The sequence below is a fragment of the Gavialis gangeticus genome, unplaced genomic scaffold (assembly GCF_001723915.1).
Source record: "Gavialis gangeticus isolate Ggan-Ray unplaced genomic scaffold, GavGan_comp1, whole genome shotgun sequence".
Taxonomy (NCBI): domain Eukaryota; kingdom Metazoa; phylum Chordata; order Crocodylia; family Gavialidae; genus Gavialis; species Gavialis gangeticus.
The window spans coordinates 23,595,265-23,612,527 of record NW_017729001.1 but is presented as its reverse complement, the minus strand read 5'-3'; the positions used below and the strand labels follow the sequence as shown (position 1 = coordinate 23,612,527).

General features: G+C 43.7%; 1 protein-coding gene across 13 annotated transcripts in view; it reads right to left on the bottom strand.

Moving 5' to 3' along the window:
* RIMBP2 (RIMS binding protein 2) overlaps positions 1-17,263 on the bottom strand; it is a 268,024-nt gene that overhangs the window by 86,667 nt on the left and 164,094 nt on the right. For 12 of the 13 annotated variants that reach the window (XM_019507085.1, XM_019507079.1, XM_019507081.1 and 9 more), the window contains one exon: positions 7,980-8,184. In XM_019507085.1, coding sequence (XP_019362630.1) covers positions 7,980-8,184 — 205 coding nt within the window. Of the gene's footprint in view, positions 1-7,979; positions 8,185-17,263 lie in introns of those variants that run through there. The other variant, XM_019507087.1, reaches the window with a different exon arrangement.

The window sequence follows — 17,263 nt, the reverse complement described above, 5'->3', positions numbered from 1 at the left end:
TTTTCAGTGTTCAACGTTTTGATGAAAAATAATTTCAGTGGGGAACGGATGACGACATTTTCTGGCTAGCTCTGTTCAGCCCTTCTAATAATCAGGCCTCAGGTGTCACAAGCTGGCCTTTCAGAATTATTGGACCTTGGCAAAAATCGAGGTTCGGATCATTAAAACATCCTGCTTTCCTAAGTAAAATAAAAGGCAAGTGAGGTCCAAAAAACACCAACATTTGGTGCAGTTCTCCACAATGAAAAACAATGATTTAAGGATGCCCAGAAATGGCTTTTTTGATGCCTTATGAAAAAGGTCGTGCCTACCCCTCAATCTGCTGGCCTTCTAAGACTTTGGGCATGTAACTGTAAAAAAAAAATAAAATAAAATAAAAAGAATCAACCTGTGCATCAAGCTTCCAGGTAAGTACATGACTGACATACTGGTGATAAAGTGGTAGGACTTTTTTTAATACGCACACAGTGGGTTTGGATGATAGGGTGACGAAACCTTCAGGACCGCCTGCTTCTTCTTTGCTAAAACCTACATTCGTATGGTACACTTCAGCAAGCAACCCTGCAAGATGCTGAGCAGCCTGATGTCCCAGTAATTTTGGCCGAGATTAGGGCTGAGTGAAACATATAGAAAGAAATGCTCGGCAAGGCTGTCAAGGAGATCAGTCATGGTGGACTGTAAAACGCTGCACAGTTCCTTGTACTATAATATTCTTCCTCTGGAACCATCAGAAAGCAAACAGGAAATAGCAACCTGGGCTTAATTACAGCTGCGGTAGCAGCAGAAACTGTAGCAAAGCCACAGCATACAATTAGGGCACTGCTGACATAATCAGATAGCTGAACCTCCCCACCGCCCCTCTCTCTTTTTTTAATACAACTAGTCCATGCTCCAGTTCTCAAGCCCTGGTTCTGTGCACAACCAGCAGCTGTTCTCCAGCCCTGCTAGGACCCTGGCACACAGGGCTTTGTTTTTCACATGCAGGCTTGCCACTGTTTGGTGCCACCTGGCATCATCTTTTCACTTCGCAGAGAACACATCCCAAACCACACTGTCGGAGGGGCTCTTTGCACGCTCCCTGGTCAAATTTGATTCATTCTCTCTGCACCACTGTAGTTTAACAGCAGGGCAGCTTAAGCAGACGGCTAGTAGGGAAACATTACGAGCCGTACAACAAATTAATGATAATCACCCCAATTCCATACTGAAATCTTCCATATAAGTACAAATAGCAATCATTCCTTTGCAGAAACGTGAAACCAATTTTACTCCTTGCGTTTGTTTGCCACCCCAAACTGTTACCCTGGCACCTATGAATAACCGGTACTATACATTCAAAGCAAACTGGCTTTTTGTTTCATATCTCTTCTGTTTTCCTGGGTTTTGTTAATATATTAATCATGTTAGACATCAGATAGAGGGGGAACTTCCTGGACACCCTAATTGCCCTACACCCTATGCAGGTTATCAGCCAGAATCTGGCTTGAGCTAGACAAAAGCAAGACAGTGACAAAAGACTTATATTATGGGGACTGACAGATCATTTAGGAAGGTTTGCTGGAAGAAATGGGCTTTAAAAAGTGCAATGGAGGAACAAAGACGCTCAGGATAGAAAAGACCAATCCCAACACAAGGGCAGCCTGATAGTGGGTGTAAACCTTTTCACGTGTTAGTATGAGATAAAAGGCAAACGGATGGGGAACAGCAAGAAAGGAAGGCCAGTCAAGCTGGACAGGTTATAGGAGCTGTGAAAATGAGAATGTGCAATATGAATTTGATGCAGTAAAACCAGGAAGGCAACATGATTGAAGTCCCAGAAGAGGAAGTGGATGTTAACAGCTATCCTTTGAACAGGCTGGAGAAGACAGAGGCAGGAAAGCCAGACAGGAGGAGAAGGTTGCACAGTAGTCACAGTCAAGGCAAGAGATGGTCAAGGCACGGGCAAGGGTTTTTGCTATGAGGATGAAAGGAGAAGCTGGGCTTTGGCATACAAAAGAGGAAGGAGCGACAGGACTTAGCAAGTGACTGGTTGTGGCACAGAGGACAACGAAGGTGCGCAAAGAAGAATCGCTGCTCGGTTTTGGAGACAGCGCGGGGAAGGTTAAGCAGCTCTCCTGAAACGTAACCCTATTCCTGAAACCAATTTACTCTGTGATCTTTGCTCTGGACAGGTCACTTTTACCCCTTCCAGGTCTCATTTTCTCCACCTGGTAAGGGGGTTAGTGATAGTTAAGTACATATATAAGTGCAAGGGGGGGCATTTCTGCCACTATTGCAAACACACAAAATAGATTTGTTTTCCTAATTGGCCTTGCTGCCCCATGCAGTGTTACTTGATTTCTCATTTGGCTGCATATCCAGTAATAGTCTTCCTTGCTCCTGTAACTTCTACCCTGGGTGCTATCAGTTGCTATCTCCCTATCCAAGAGTCTGTGAAATGACGTCTGCTGCTCCTGGAAGGAGGCCTCTTCCCCATGTTCTTAGCCCTGCAGGGTACTTTTCATTATAGACTACAATATAAGCAATTTCTTGAACCAGCTTAAACCTGCTTCCTGTATTTCCAAGCCACTGAAACAAACTGGGTAAGGCGATGAGCCCAGACTACATAGTCAGATGTTAGTGGGAGGCTCCTGGGGACCTTCATTATTTTTTAAGGTCGTGGGACCTTTTAAATAAAGTGCCTCAATTTGTCCAGATTCCAGCAGGCACAAAGTGCTGCTGCTGCTACAGTTTAGCTTAGTAGAGACTTTTTTAAAAAGCCACCATATGTGCAAACACCACTGCCAATAACAATCAACACCTTAGCAACAAAGGGATTAGACACACGTTATACATGAAGCATGTTGGTGATCATTTGAAACGCTTGCTCTTGGAGCTCCATAAAGGAAACCTGCTGCTCTGGGTTAGGTATGTATGGGTACAGAGGCATAATACTGCATCTGAAAGGAAGCTAAATGTTCAGATCAAAATACGCCATGGTTACAAATTAAATTCTCTTTTTGCCTTGGTGCAACGTCACTGGGTTTTTACCCTGCAGTAAGAACAAAAAAGATTTGGTCCTTCTCCATTTATGAACCCATTGAAGTGCGTTTTCCCTCTTATGCTAGTGGTTTATAGATAATATTAGTAAAGGAAGGTGACACAACACTAAAGGGCACAACCCAGGGGTTTCTTACAGCCGTGTGCCTTAACATTGAGACCTTTTCTGCAGCAGAGCTTTTAAATTTTTTTTTTTTTTATTAAAATGATACCATATCAGCAAACCAGGACAGAGAGGTTTGAAAACCATTAAGGATGATCATATTCGAGAGGGCTATTTCCTGCTTGTAGGCTTGGAAGTGTAATATAAATATAACTATATACTTTGGTGTTAACATACGAGTAATAAGCATCCCAAGAAACACCAATGTGTTGATAACGTTAACTTTAAAGTTGACTATGATTCTTACTGGCTGATAATCATATAATCCCAGAGCACCCACTCCCCAGGACAAGAGCAAATCTACAGAACTAGGGTAGCTGGCTTCTGGAAGTTTAAAGAATATTCTTTCAAGGGAAGAGACAAAAGCTACAGACTACTTAATTTAAAGGTCTCTGGACACAATTAAAGTTGATCATACTTAAAGTGTCTGACCACGAGCCTATTACACCCTCCTTTCTACTCGGATTATCATTGATTGATCAATTATGGACTACCCTGTATGTCTGGGAAAGAACATTAAAATGCCCCTCGTATCTGATAAACAACAAATCTTGTCAGTTTTTAAATCTGGCTTTGGCTGCAACATTATCGTTATCTCTGGAGCAGATTTTGTCTGTACATTTTAATCCACTCTGAGTCTACATTTATTTTATTTTCTGATACGTTTACCCATTACCAATTAAGGAAGAGCAACTGGTCATAATTGGGCCTCATTTCTGACATTTTCTGTTTTGAAAGTTGTTGTGTCCTCTCTTGCCCCAGGGCATTAAAAAAAAATCTACTTTTAATTCCAGGAGCCTGCTGTAACAAAACTTGTACTGTAAAATGGAAGATTCTTTAACAACTATCACCTGCTTGCTTACAAATTATGAACTAAAAGTATTCTTAGTGCAACATCACTCCTATTAATGCATTGATACCACATATGAATATTGGTCCCAGGATTTCTGGTCCAATGATCCAGGTACCAACAGGTCTTTCATAATTGAGGAAGAACCATGCTATAAGTTCTTCAAAAGGAATCAAAACTTGTGGAAGAGGTGATATCTTTTATTAAACCAACTAGATACTTGCAAACAAATTATTGTATTTATGTGCAAGCTTTCAGGTGCACACACCCTTCATCAGGCATAGGAGAGAGAAGAGATAGTAAAAGTTCTCCTATGTGGAAATGAAAATTCCTATTTCCTAATACATTAAACAAATTTGTTTGCAAATATCTGTTTGGTCTAATAAACGTTATCACCTCTTCCCTGAGTTTTAATTCCTTTTGTCTCTAGACCAATACAACTACAACCTGTATTGGTCTAGGGGACCAATACCTGATAGATTCTTCAAAATATTTATTCCAGGGTGCATTTTTCTCAGCTATTTCAATTAATCGTTAGGAAAATAAGATGATGCCATTGAGAGAGTCTGACTTATTATTAGTTGCTTAACTTTAAGATCGTGCCTAGTTTCATGGACTCTGCATGCTTAAGTACCTTCCTGGAGCAAAGCCAATATGTGCTCAGCATACTACAGAACCCATCTTATTTTCACTTGGGCTAATAATCCGCCCCCCTTCCCCCTGCCCACTCCTCCTCTGATACCAGCACACTCACGAGCAGAAAAAAACCCTGTTTGCTTTCTCAATACCCATGTTATTGCTATAACAATCTTCATTTTCAGGTTTGTGTATTTTGCATTTTTCTATTACAGTTTAAATCAGGGGCATCAAACTCACCTGCTGCTCTCCTACCCTGGCTGGATTCAGACTGCAAGGAGCCTCGCAGGCTTCAGGAGTACCCAATTCCTGCAGCAGGGTGAGCAGCAGAGTGTGGGGGATTAATGCAACCGCTGACATGGGTCTCCAACAAGGATTCATACCCCAGATTTCTGCGGTGGCCCCTTGCCCTGCTTGCCTCATCTCCAAATTCCTAGCCCTTCTATGAGCCCCAGGGGCCAGATGACATGGCTCTCTGGTCCAGATCTGGCCTGCAGCCCATGTACTTGACACTGTTGATTTAAATGCATAAAAACCCCTTACTATCCACCACCTTTGAAGGTCCAAAGGACCCTGCAGTGAATGGAAAAACTATATTGCGGGGGCAGGCAATTATTTCAGGTGGAGGGCTGCTTACTAAGTTTTGGCAAGCCATCGAGGGCCACCATCACAGGCAGCCAGGGGCAGATAAATATTAATTTTCTAAATTTTTTAGGGGCTCCACAAGCCGGATAGGATGACCTGGCAGGCTGTATCCGGCCCGCGGGCCGAATTTTGCCCACCCCTGCTATATTGACTATATGGGGTTCTTTGGATGGGCCCTATACACCCAGATAATTACTTCTTAAATTAAAAGTATTGCCCCAAATTTAATATTTGAAGTTTTGTCGAAACAAACGTGAAAAATTTCAACCTTTTCTCCTGACAATTAATTAGATCTACAGTTCACACAGGGGAAAAATTATCCAGTCACAAAGCTGTGTCCATATACCAATGGAAGTTTCATTTAACTTAACTAACCCATAATTTACAAACATCAAAATATTACAATATAACATCAAACCCCTAACAATAGGTGGCCTTGGCAGCATGCTTCAAAGGCCAGGGATTCAAACAATTCCAAACCCCAGGGAGGAAGCACACAGGCTAGGGACAGAACAAATACTGCAGATTATGTTTAATGTTTAATTATTGTATGTCCTACCATACCACCTACAGGCCCTTTTGACGCGAAGAGATGTACTGCACTAGACTATACACACATCACCACTCTCATCACTGCTGACACTCACATTTCTACAAGACATCAAAAGTGTGATTTACATTCTGGATTCCTTCCATGCATCCCCAAGTAACCTCCTGACCAATGATACTGCCTTGACCTTTTAAAATTACTTGGGCGTAAGGAGCAATGAACAACCTCAGCTAGCTGGAAGGAGCAGTTGCCTTTGGCAAAGGAGAAGACCTGGCAAAAGTTCAATGCAGTTCCGTGGGAAACACACAGTCAGAAGAGAAAACAAGGTGGACAGAGAGGATATTAAAATGTAGATTAAATATATTTTGAAATTAAATTATTTTTATACCTCATTTTTTACACTCTTAAAACTGAAAGAAAACTTGTTTCTACTCAGTCCCCTGTAGCTTAGATGCACTATTCTACTGGTTAGTATAGTGAGGTATAGTGGTCACCATACACTATACTGATTATATTCTGTCAAGTTATCATCAGTATTTCAAGGGAAAAAAAATTAAAGCCATTGGAAGTTTCCTGCATAGAAGGCTACTCAAAAATGTTCCATTAAAACTTTTCTAATGAAAAAATCAAGTTTGACTAAATAAGCAACTATGTGTAAAGCATCTGCTTTTGTCCAAAATTTTTGTTTCCATGGGCAAATAAAAACCTCAGATCCCCAAAGTTCTCAGGTTTGCAGATTTTCTGAAGGAAAATCTAAATTTTCCCCTGAAAGTTTGACTAAGACAAAAATATTTTAATTTTTCACAACATTTTCCATGGAGCTTTTCCCACATAAATATCACTAGAAGTAGATTTTAGAGCAAAAAAAAGAAGGAAGCAGATGTAACTGAAGCCAATTCATTATAAAAGTCTTAGTATAGGCAGAGCTAGGATTTTGTAAAGGTGGGTGAGGGAGCAAAGACTGGCGGTGCGGGGCTGGAGGCCCAGGGCAGGCAGACCATTTCCCTCCTACTCTTGGCACCCCCTCCCTAACCCACCAGGCTCAGCAGCACTTCTCCCCTCTTCTCTGATCACCACTGCTGCTGTCCCTGGCTAAGCCAAGGACAAGGGGAGCTCCAGGGCTGCACAAGGACCTTAGCTTAGCTGGGGACAGTGATAGGGGCAAGAAGGTTCCCTCTCCCTCAGCCTGCTGCCAGGCTGGCCACGAACACCCAGGAGAACTGGGCAAGGAGGAGGAACCCACCTGCCACTGCTACTGTCCCCAGCAGAGCCACGCTCCCCATGCAACTTGTCTGTAGTGGGACAGGAGTGCCTTTGGAGATCCCCCTGGCCCAAGGACAGCAGCAGCAATGGGTGGGGGGTGGGGAGGGAGGAATGGGAGGGGACATGCAGCTGAGCATGGAAGGGGAAGGGGGAAAACTCTTACCCATGGCCAGATTAACCCTTTAGTGGGCCCTAGGCAAACAAACTCATGGACCCCTACTTTTTTTCACTCAATAATTAGAATATGTAAAATAAGCACAACTGGGCTGCTTCTTCACGTAGAGCCCCAGGCATGTTCCTAGCTTGCCTATGCATTAATCTGGCCCTGCACTTATCTGCTTCAGGGAGTTAAAAAAAAACCCGACTGCTTCTGTGACATGGTCCAAAACTGGATCTGCCCCTGGGTCTTAGGTCTCTCATAATCTCTTGCTATCTCCAAGATAATAAGCCCATTCCTTTAGCTGAAGTAGAGGATCTTTTGTATCCAGAGAACATTTATTTGCTTCCCCCACATGACTCCTCAGGCACTCATTACACAAAGGGGGATCCATATTAGGATCTCAACCACTTTGAACGTCTGATGTTCAGGACAGGCTCTCATGGTGCAAACAACAAAGGACAATCGTTAGAGCAAAGCCTGCTCTCAGTTGTCTCCAGAACTCCAATGAAGTCAGATGAACTATACTGAAGTAGGCATCAGGTAACAGAGTAGAGTCAAGGCCAAACTCTGTCCTCACAATTACACAAGGAAACCACATAGTTTTCAGTGGGTTTTGTTCATGAGAGGGTTAATTCTAACTCCAAATTCACTAAATAAAAGTGCCTGTTCTTACCTTTGCCTATGGAGTTGGCTATTCCATTCATTAACTGGGACAGAGATTTACTAGGGGAGCCAGGGAGGTCTGAGGATGCCACTGAGTTACTGCTCAGGAGATCGATCTTCCCAGCTTGCTGCCGAAATTTCTCCAGTTCCTTGGAAAGGAGGTTAAATTGTTCGCTCTGTGTCCGGCATTTCTCCTCTAGCTCTCGAACTTTGGCCTGCACAACCAAAACACAGGGGATGCATCTCAGTAGGGTAACAGAGAGCTACGGTCAAGTCAGCGCTTCAAAATAATCAAGAAGTAGGGATGGGCAAACTGACTCGAATTAATAAAAAAGTCCCCTGTTCTGCCCTTCACTCCTGAACGCTCTCAGGTATTTACAGTCAAATCTTTTGGGGGTTCTTTAATATCCAATTAAGCATTTTTTTCATTCTGAATTTCCAACTATGATAAAGCTTGCTCTCACAGTATCTCCAGGGGGGAGGCAGAAGTGGCACTGCTAGAAAACTAGCAAGGGAAATCCTGTTCCTAGGAATTTTCAGTCAGGCATTGCTGATTTGGAAAAGCAGCCAAGCTCCTGGGTACTTCTCCAAACCAAACCAAACCAAACCAAACCCTGCATCCCGTTCTGAGTTTGCCCATCCCTAGCTGTTAAGTCACGGTTTACTTAATTACAAGACTAATGTTTATAAAGGAAAAAGCCATGGTTCATGCAGAATGTGGGCCTAGCTGTTGGCTGGATTCTGTTTCAGAATTAACATACACCACTGGATATGCCAAACTGTCCAGAAGTAATCTGGATAAAAACCAACAGAGGACTGCTCACAAGCGTGAGCGACACAGTTTGTTGTTGTCAGACTGTTCCCAACTGTTTTAATTTTGAGGCAGAGCTGTGACATAGCAGAAATTATGTGGTATGACTCCATGATAATTTGGGGACTCTGCTGATGGACAAACTTATGAATTCTGGTCGAGATGATGCAACTGCTGCATCACCAAACCTGTCCGTGCATGTGCAGTAAGACCTATGTTGCCAGTGCAGTGCCAGGTCTCTTTGAAACCAAGTACGGTGGAGGGTCACTGTACCTGGATGGCTCTCCATTCAAGTGAACTCGGTTATCTCCAACTGTGCTGTAGGAGGTAGGGGCTTAGGGAGTAGAAAGTTCTCACATACTAGGTGCGTCTACATGAGCTGTTTACTGTGGAGCAGCCTAATGGACTCCTCAGTAAAACATCACTATCTTTACGTGTGGTGCCATTAGGCTGGAGTAAACAAATTAACTCCAATGTAGGATAGTACTGCCAAACACAAGTACTATCCTATAGCACAGTTATTTACTCCACCGCAATGCATGTGTAGAAGCTGATGGGGCTGGCTGGGACATGAGGGTGCTTCAGTGCAGGGGCTGCTTGCTGGCTAGCCCCTTACTGCAGCACTGTAGTGCCCCAGCAAGTCCCTCCACAGCAGATTGAACCAGGTCAGAGCAGTCCTGGGTTGGCAGGCAGACCCCCAGGGGCCCCTGCCAGCCAGAGCTGCTTCGCCCCAGCTTAACGTGTTGTGGTCCAGGGCACACGTGCAAATGGTGCACCTGGGAGCAACGAACCCCAGTGTGAACTGCGCCAGAGTTTATTCAATCACCTGAATAGCACGTGTGAATGTGCCCACTGGGTCTAAAAGTTGGAACCTGTTTTCACTGCACATTTAACTTGGGTGACTGGCATCTGGGTTAGCCTACCCAGAGTACAGGTATTCCCACAGCAAAGCTACCCCAGCATTAATGTACCCATTCATCCTGCCCTTGGCCACGTGTGTCGAGAAGCACATCTTTCTTTGTGCTGAGATGCTCTGGGCTTCTTTTCCAATCAAGTCAATAGCAAATGACTTTGTCTGTCTTTTGGGTGGACCGGTGAGAGGAGCACCGGAAGCTTATCAGCACTTGCCTGATATTTGCTGGTATCCTCACTTTAAAGTAGTTCATTCCAGGCCAAGTGAAAGCAGCATCTAGCTTCTAATCTCCAAACTCAGACAGGCCAGTGAGGCTAGGCTTAAAATGCCTCCAAACCTGGGCCAGAAGTTGTTCTGTATGCAACACACGGTGGTTTGAGCTAAAACTCAGGGAAGAGTCTGAATTAACTGTGCAGAGAAAACACGCTCCGAGAAACTCTGGCATATTGTATCAGGAGTGACTCACAGAAGCACGAGAAATTTGGACAAGAAATAGGGAAGCACTTTTACAACCCAGGGCACCAACAGAGAAAAATGGAAACTACTTGTAAGGGAGACAGACAAATTCTCTACGATTCAGAGGAGAGAGCACGTCTGTCAGAGAGATCCTGGACTCTTCAGAGGGCTCTGACCTGAACACAAAGATTGCTCAGAAAGATGGGGAAAATGCATGTGGTTTCCTGATTGGTAAATTCCTTGTGATAGCAAAATGAACCACGTATGCTTAAAATATCGTCCATCCCTGAAGAAGTGAACGTAAATCCAGAATATCCATGGAGCTGGAACTCAGGCAAAGGATGCGCTTGCACTAAATGCAAAGTGCAGAGGGTCAGCACAGGCCCAGGGATCCCAGCGTTCACCTGGGGCAGCTCTACCAGGCTCTGATACATTATGTCCTAATCTCATATTTTATCCTGAAACCATTCTTTTCCTCTGCCCTCTCCACTCCTAGTAAAACAGCTGTATTAATAAGGGGAGCTAGATAGGAATTAGACTTCTTTTATTTCCCCGTTCAACTATACTGGATTTTGATTTATTTATTTTTGGAAAAGTAGGATTTTCCACTTATTGCACAAAGAATACTGCAAATCTCTGCATGAAACCATAGCTATATGACATCCATATGCCTCACTGTGACAAAAACAACCATATGGCTTATGGAAAAGTGATGCAATGCATTCCAGTGCCCCAATCATTGTAAACCCAAGTCATTGAAAACGATCTCTTGTCTTTTCCACATGCACCCCCAAAGAACGCATGCATATACACATCCTAACTTCCCGGTATTGAATGGAGTACTCATTTGTTTGGTAATAAAATATTTTCAAAGAATGCAATGCATTTTCAAAGTTTAGTCAATCTCTTCAAATTCATAATGTGCAAATCAAATTCAATTTGTTATAGAGACCCGAACATGTTTGGCTGATGTTCGTACCCAAAACCGAGTAGGAGAGAACAATTTGACAGGACAGAGATGGTGTGAGTTTTATACTAAGTGACTGCTTTTTGTTCTTTATTCTCCCACTGTTGGCTCCCCACGTAAGCCTTTTTGTTGGGTTACTTTGCTGCTCATTAGCAACTAGTTGATAACTGGCAACAAGGCTCTTACATACAATTTAAACAGAAAGCATATGGGCCACACCAATAAAATGATTTAGATAGTTAGAAACCCAGTCCTTCCAGGGAAGAGTTTTGCAATCGGCTATCCCAATATGATGTGAGAAAGATTCTGAGCTTCTCAGCTTGCATGAGCTGGTCCCCAAAAATCATGAGACTGACACAAAAAAGGCAAGGCTTGGGTTTTTTTAAACAAATCATTAATATGGGGAGATTCTTATTTGCATGTTGGGGTTAGAGCCATTATGAGTCTCACATTCATAGATCTCTCTACAACCAAGAGAACTAGAAGTGTGTGTGGTTCAAAAGTCTGATATTTACACAAAGCTGGAGGTTTCAAGGCAAAAAACGGAGCAAAACCAAGGACTGACAACTCTGCGTACTTGCAAAGCTCCTAACGTTAAGCAACTGCTCTTTTGACTATTAAATGTTAAAAGTCACACTCACTCCAGCCCAGAAAGCCAGGAGCTCTGTGCAGCAGCAAAATCCTATTTAAAGAGACTGTCATGTTGCAAAGAATGTTTCCTGGCTTTTTATACCAGGAGGAATTTCATCCCAATTACAAAAGATTTGTAGGAATTAAAGTAGACCTTTAGAAAATGATAGATCTGATTGAGCACTGGAAAACTGTGACTCAAAACTGAAACATTGCTAAAAAGCAGGAACACTGTTTTCTTGTCACCACCTTTAAAATGTGTTCATATTTTTAAATATGCCTTAAGAGAAAAATTATGGAAAAAATGACTGTTCATAGCACATGTGAAGATGGTTTTAAACCAGTGCTGCTCACAGGTTTGGCCCCACAGGACAGATGAATGGTGCGGGGCTGGTCCATCCCTGGACCCAGGGCCCTGCACCACCTCTTCCTGGCAAGGATCAGGCTCCAGGAGCCCTTAATTGCCCCTGCCTGGCATCTGCGCACCAAAACTGGAGCCTATCTAGCATGTGGGGCCATGGCTTGTGGGGAGCCCCACAGGCTAGATGACAAGACGCTGGGGTCAGACCTACTTTAAACAGCACTGTGGCTATTCTGATTGCAGAACTTATACAAATACAGACTGAGATAATCTCATGAACAAAAAGTGCTTTTTGTTGCCCTGACGGTTTCTATTGTATGCTGAAAAGCTGTGTAGATAAAATTTACAATGATCTGATTTTAATCTAATTCTTTTGCTCTTCCAAAGCTAAATAAAATGTCTAAGTAAAGGCTGCTAAATGTCAAAGCTCACTGCAGCGCTTACTGAAATGAACCGATCGGCTGTGGCGTTCTCAAGACAGGAACGTGTCCAGTGGTTCTCTACAAACCCGCTGATGTATTTCAAATAATATCACAGAGCTACACAGGAATAATTACATTTTGAGAACTGTGTCCAGTGCCATAAGAAACCACCTACACTTTCTTCAGAGAAGCACACCTGGCCGGCAATAGACCAGTTAACATATTTAGCCACTCTCCAGTTACCACAACGCCCTCCCATTTCCTAGATAAAATCATTGAGAGTAGTGGTACTGGCCACCAAGCTCCAACAATAAGTGGCTTTTGCCAGCGGCCTGGATAGTGGATACTCCCCACTTACACTTCACATGGCTACACAGCTCGGGGGCAGCCCTAGGGGTACTAAAAGACAAACTTGGGGGGAAGCCACATCTAGCAACGTACATGACTTGGCCTCTGTGCACACACAATGCAGCAAGGCACGTGCTACTGCTGGCCTGGGGGTAGAAAATGTCCATCATGGAAGGTGCGGCACCATCAGGCATTTTTCTCCAACAGGACCAAAGACGGTGGTATCTGGCAACTTCGCCTCTACCTCAAAAACTGTCTCTTGCAGAGATCCCCTGGGAACAACCCTCTCCTTTGATCTCTTCAATATCTAAGTGAGCCCTCTCAAAGTATTGTGGTGCCCAAATACTGCTTCCAACAATACACAGAAGACTCCCAGTTGCTTATCCAATTTCCCCCAGATATAACCAACACTGTTGTTACTAGAACGTCACCCAGCCTAGAAGAAACCTGAACGAAGAGGAGCTGGCTCAAGCCCCATCCAGGTAAGGCTGAAGGAGAGAATTATCCCTTGGCGCCCTTCTCCAATTCCTTCCTGTGCAATAAAACACTTGGCTTAGACGAACATCAGTGATGAAAAATGTCTTACTAGGAAACGTTACATCTCCTGCTTGCATGTGTCATTGTGAAATTCCTTGTGTCCGAATCCAAAGAGGGCAACAAGGTCAAGGCTCTAACCCATGCAAAATGTGCTGCCCAGCTCAGCTCTGCAAACTGCTCCTTCCACTTGCTCCTGTCGCCGTTCATTGTTCTTTCTAGGCTTTGGCTCCGATCCTCGGTGCCAGCCGCAGGTCAGGACCCCGATCCATCAGTAACATCTGAACATGCAGCTGTCTAAGAACCGTGCTCCTTTTGGAGCGTACGGCTCACAAGATTGAGAGAAAACTGGAGACAAATTGTTTTGGGTTGAGGAGGGCTGAACTGTAGAAATCATTTCCATACGTCAGAGTCTTATCAACTTCAGCCGTATTGCAGAATATACTTTTTGTTTTTTTGTAAAAGTCTCCCTAGCCCACAAAATTCATAGATGAAGGAAAGAAAAAAAAAATAAAAGCATATCTGAAAGAAAGTCTTCTCTACCAGGGAAAGAGAAGCTGTCAAAGGAAATGACCCTAAAATTCCCTTGCAGACCTTGGCAGAAAGATCTGTTTTACCTGAGAAAGGATAGGAGCTATAGAAAACTCCAATACAGGTATGACTAAACTGGACATATTCCATGTTGATAAATTGTTTTTACATAACCTGCCGAATAGAAAAGGCACCTACAGCATAGCAAACATTTGGCTGGAATCCTAAAGTGCGCGGTGATAAGAAAAGGATATTTAGTGTCTTATACAGCACTTTTCATCTTCAAAGGATTTTGCGTTTGACAAAATTGCCAGGGACAGAGACAGTGGCAAGAAAAACTTCCACTAAGGATGTAGGGATTAATAATACAAAAAAATAAAGACCCAGTGATATGATTTGCATGAGTTCTTTCAACCTCTCCTTTGCTGTTTATAGTGTAGTCACCATTTGTACCCAGAGCTTGGAAGATTTCTCATATGTACGAGGTGTATCTACACGTGCTATTAAGGCAATGGACTAAACTCTGGAAAAGTTCATGCCAGAGTTAACTGCTCCCAGGCATAGCATCTGCATGAGTGTCTGGGACAGCAGCACTTGGAGCCACGGCGGAGCAGCCCCAGGCTGGCAGCAGGCTTAGGGGGTCAGTCCTGGGCTCCAGATGACAGAGTTGGGTGGTGGAGGGTCTGGCTGGGGCACAAGAGTGCCCTAAGTGCAGAGCCATGTGGCTAGGCAGCAGGCAGGACGTTGGCCCCGTGCTGCCTGGGCTGACAGGGAGCAATTTATGCCTGGGTCAGCATTTACATGCATGTTTCACCACAGTTAATAACTCCAGTATAAAATAGTACGGTCTCTGACAGTACTATCTTCCAGTGGGGTTAACTGTCCCCTAATATTGGTGTTTGTGTAGACACTGACGCTTTACTGCAGAGCTAATTAGTCCACCTACAGTAAAGTGCACATGTAGATGCACCCATTGTTTCTTATCAAATTCTGTCTTCAGATTACTGCATCTCACTGGGCGCGTCTACACGAGACGCTACTGCACAGTAGCTCATCACCAGCGAGAGGTAGCACTGGCAGGCACTAACCGTGATGTACCTCTACTGTGCAGTAGCTCATTGCCACTGTGCAATAATGTCTGAAAAAAACCATGCAGAGACAGCACGGCGCAGTAACACCGGTGGTTACTGTGCAGTCCGCCTCTCATGTAGATGCAGCCACTGAGTAACTGCAGGAACTGAGATCACCTTCCAAGATGTGATGTGTTGCAACTGCCTCCACTATCTGCATCCATTGCACAGGGGCCACCTTTTCAAAACAGTTTGATATGCTTTCACCTGAGCACTTAAATGAAGCAACCAGATTTGAAAAAATGAAAACAACACAGCCGGCTAAACGCTCAGCACTTCCAAAAAAATTGGCCGCTTCATTTCGGTGTCTAGTTCTTCAAAACAGGGTAGGATTTGGTTAAGAGTAGGAAGACGTGAGGATCTTTGTACGCTACCCTCTGAGACAGGTTGCTTTCTAATTTGTTTTATAAGCATAAGTACAGATGCCCTTAACCCTGAGAGAACAGGGAAGGTGTACAAGCCAGCAGGGATCTACCTGGCTAACAGACTCTATTTTTAGCTGATTCATGTGTCAAGTGAAGCATATATATATATATATAAAAATACTATTTTTATATTTTCATCAATAACAGTAGTTTTATAAATAATCCTCCTATAGTATAATTAATGATTAGCAAGTCATAAAGATGTTGAGGTATGGATAAGCCTCAGAAGGCATGAATGTTCAGTAAAGAGAAAGAAAGGATCTTCTGATCTCCTTCAGAGGATAAAACTGAAATTGGAGTATGATGGAGAAACTCAGTGCAAATATGGTGAATTAACAACAAATATAAGTCTATGGAGTCCCCAGCAGCCTAATCCATTTTTATATAAATGAAAAATGCATTCTTATTTCAAGCTTGCTCCAATTTGAAAACCTGTTTGAAGGTTTTTGTGTAGTACAAAGCAACAAATATCTTCCATCAGCTTCAATGTTAGTTTTTTGCACTCTACTATGCTAGCTTGAAGGGCAAAAATTGGTTAGACATAAGCAAGTACAAACTATTGCACTATTCATAGTTTGTGGAAACACAGACTATGTGTTTTATATAGGGGGTACCATCTTATTTTACTGCAAAAGGATTTAAGCTCATAGGATAAAATCAGTCCCATCCAGAGTATCTACCTAAGGACTAATAGCTATTTAAGTGTGGGCCCTCAGCACAGGGGGTTGGTCCACCTCTCACTGAAGTCAATGAGAATCTTTTTTAAGGAGCCCAAATGTGAAACCAGTTTCCATTCAAGTTTGATGAAAGTTTAACAAACAGAAAATCTCTGATTAAAACAGAAGTTAAAAATTTCAATAAGAAAGTCCCCCCTGTGCTTGTTAATTGTGCAAGGAAGACAGAATCTTGCAACCCCCGGGGGTAGAAGGAGAGCTTCCCAAGCATTGCTGGACTGCAGTCATTTGGGCTTTATTCCACCTCCATCCTTCCCAGCCCTCCTCTAGGACCCATGCTGCCAGCTATATTTTATTTGAGATCTGGAAAGATTTCTTTCCCAATAAGCCAAAACTGACAAAAGGTGGGAAAGGGTATTTTTCACCACTCAGGTCCAGTTTAGGGTTTTATGTTCTACTGGCCTCAGATCTGAGAGCTTCGGCTGAAGCTGGGGAATTAAAATAGGATCCAATGTGAGATGCTTGTAAGCCAAGAGGCTGCTTGCCCATGCACCTTGAGCATTACGTTGCACGGTAAGGGCAGGGTAGAGCTCCCCTCAGCGCACCTCTCCTGCCTCTGGCATTGATGAGTTGAATGAGCTTGGATTCTCGTTTTTTATTCACACGCCAGGGCAGGCCTAAAGGTTTGCAGAACTAGAGGCCCCGGGTGCCCAGTTCAGTTCTGCAGGGAAAGAGTCATGCTAGGCAGTTCCAAGAGTAGCTACTTGTTAAAGTCCCCATGGCTAAGTACAGACATTCGGGGGCATTAAGGGAAGGTTAAATCGATTCAAAATTACCGACTGATATCACGTAAGTCAAGATGGGGAGAGGGTAGTAGGGGGGCCAGGGGATGGGGGACAGGCACAACCCGTGGGTGGGGTGAGGGGGCAGGCACAACCCGTGGGTGATGTGGGGTCCCACCCAGTGAACCTACACCCCTCTCGCCCCTCTCCCCACCAAGACTTACTTGCTTGGCTCTGGTGAAAGCCGATAAAAGCAGCTGCACCCAAAGCGGCTTGTGGGATGGGGATTCAGACTGGCTGGGTGTGGAGG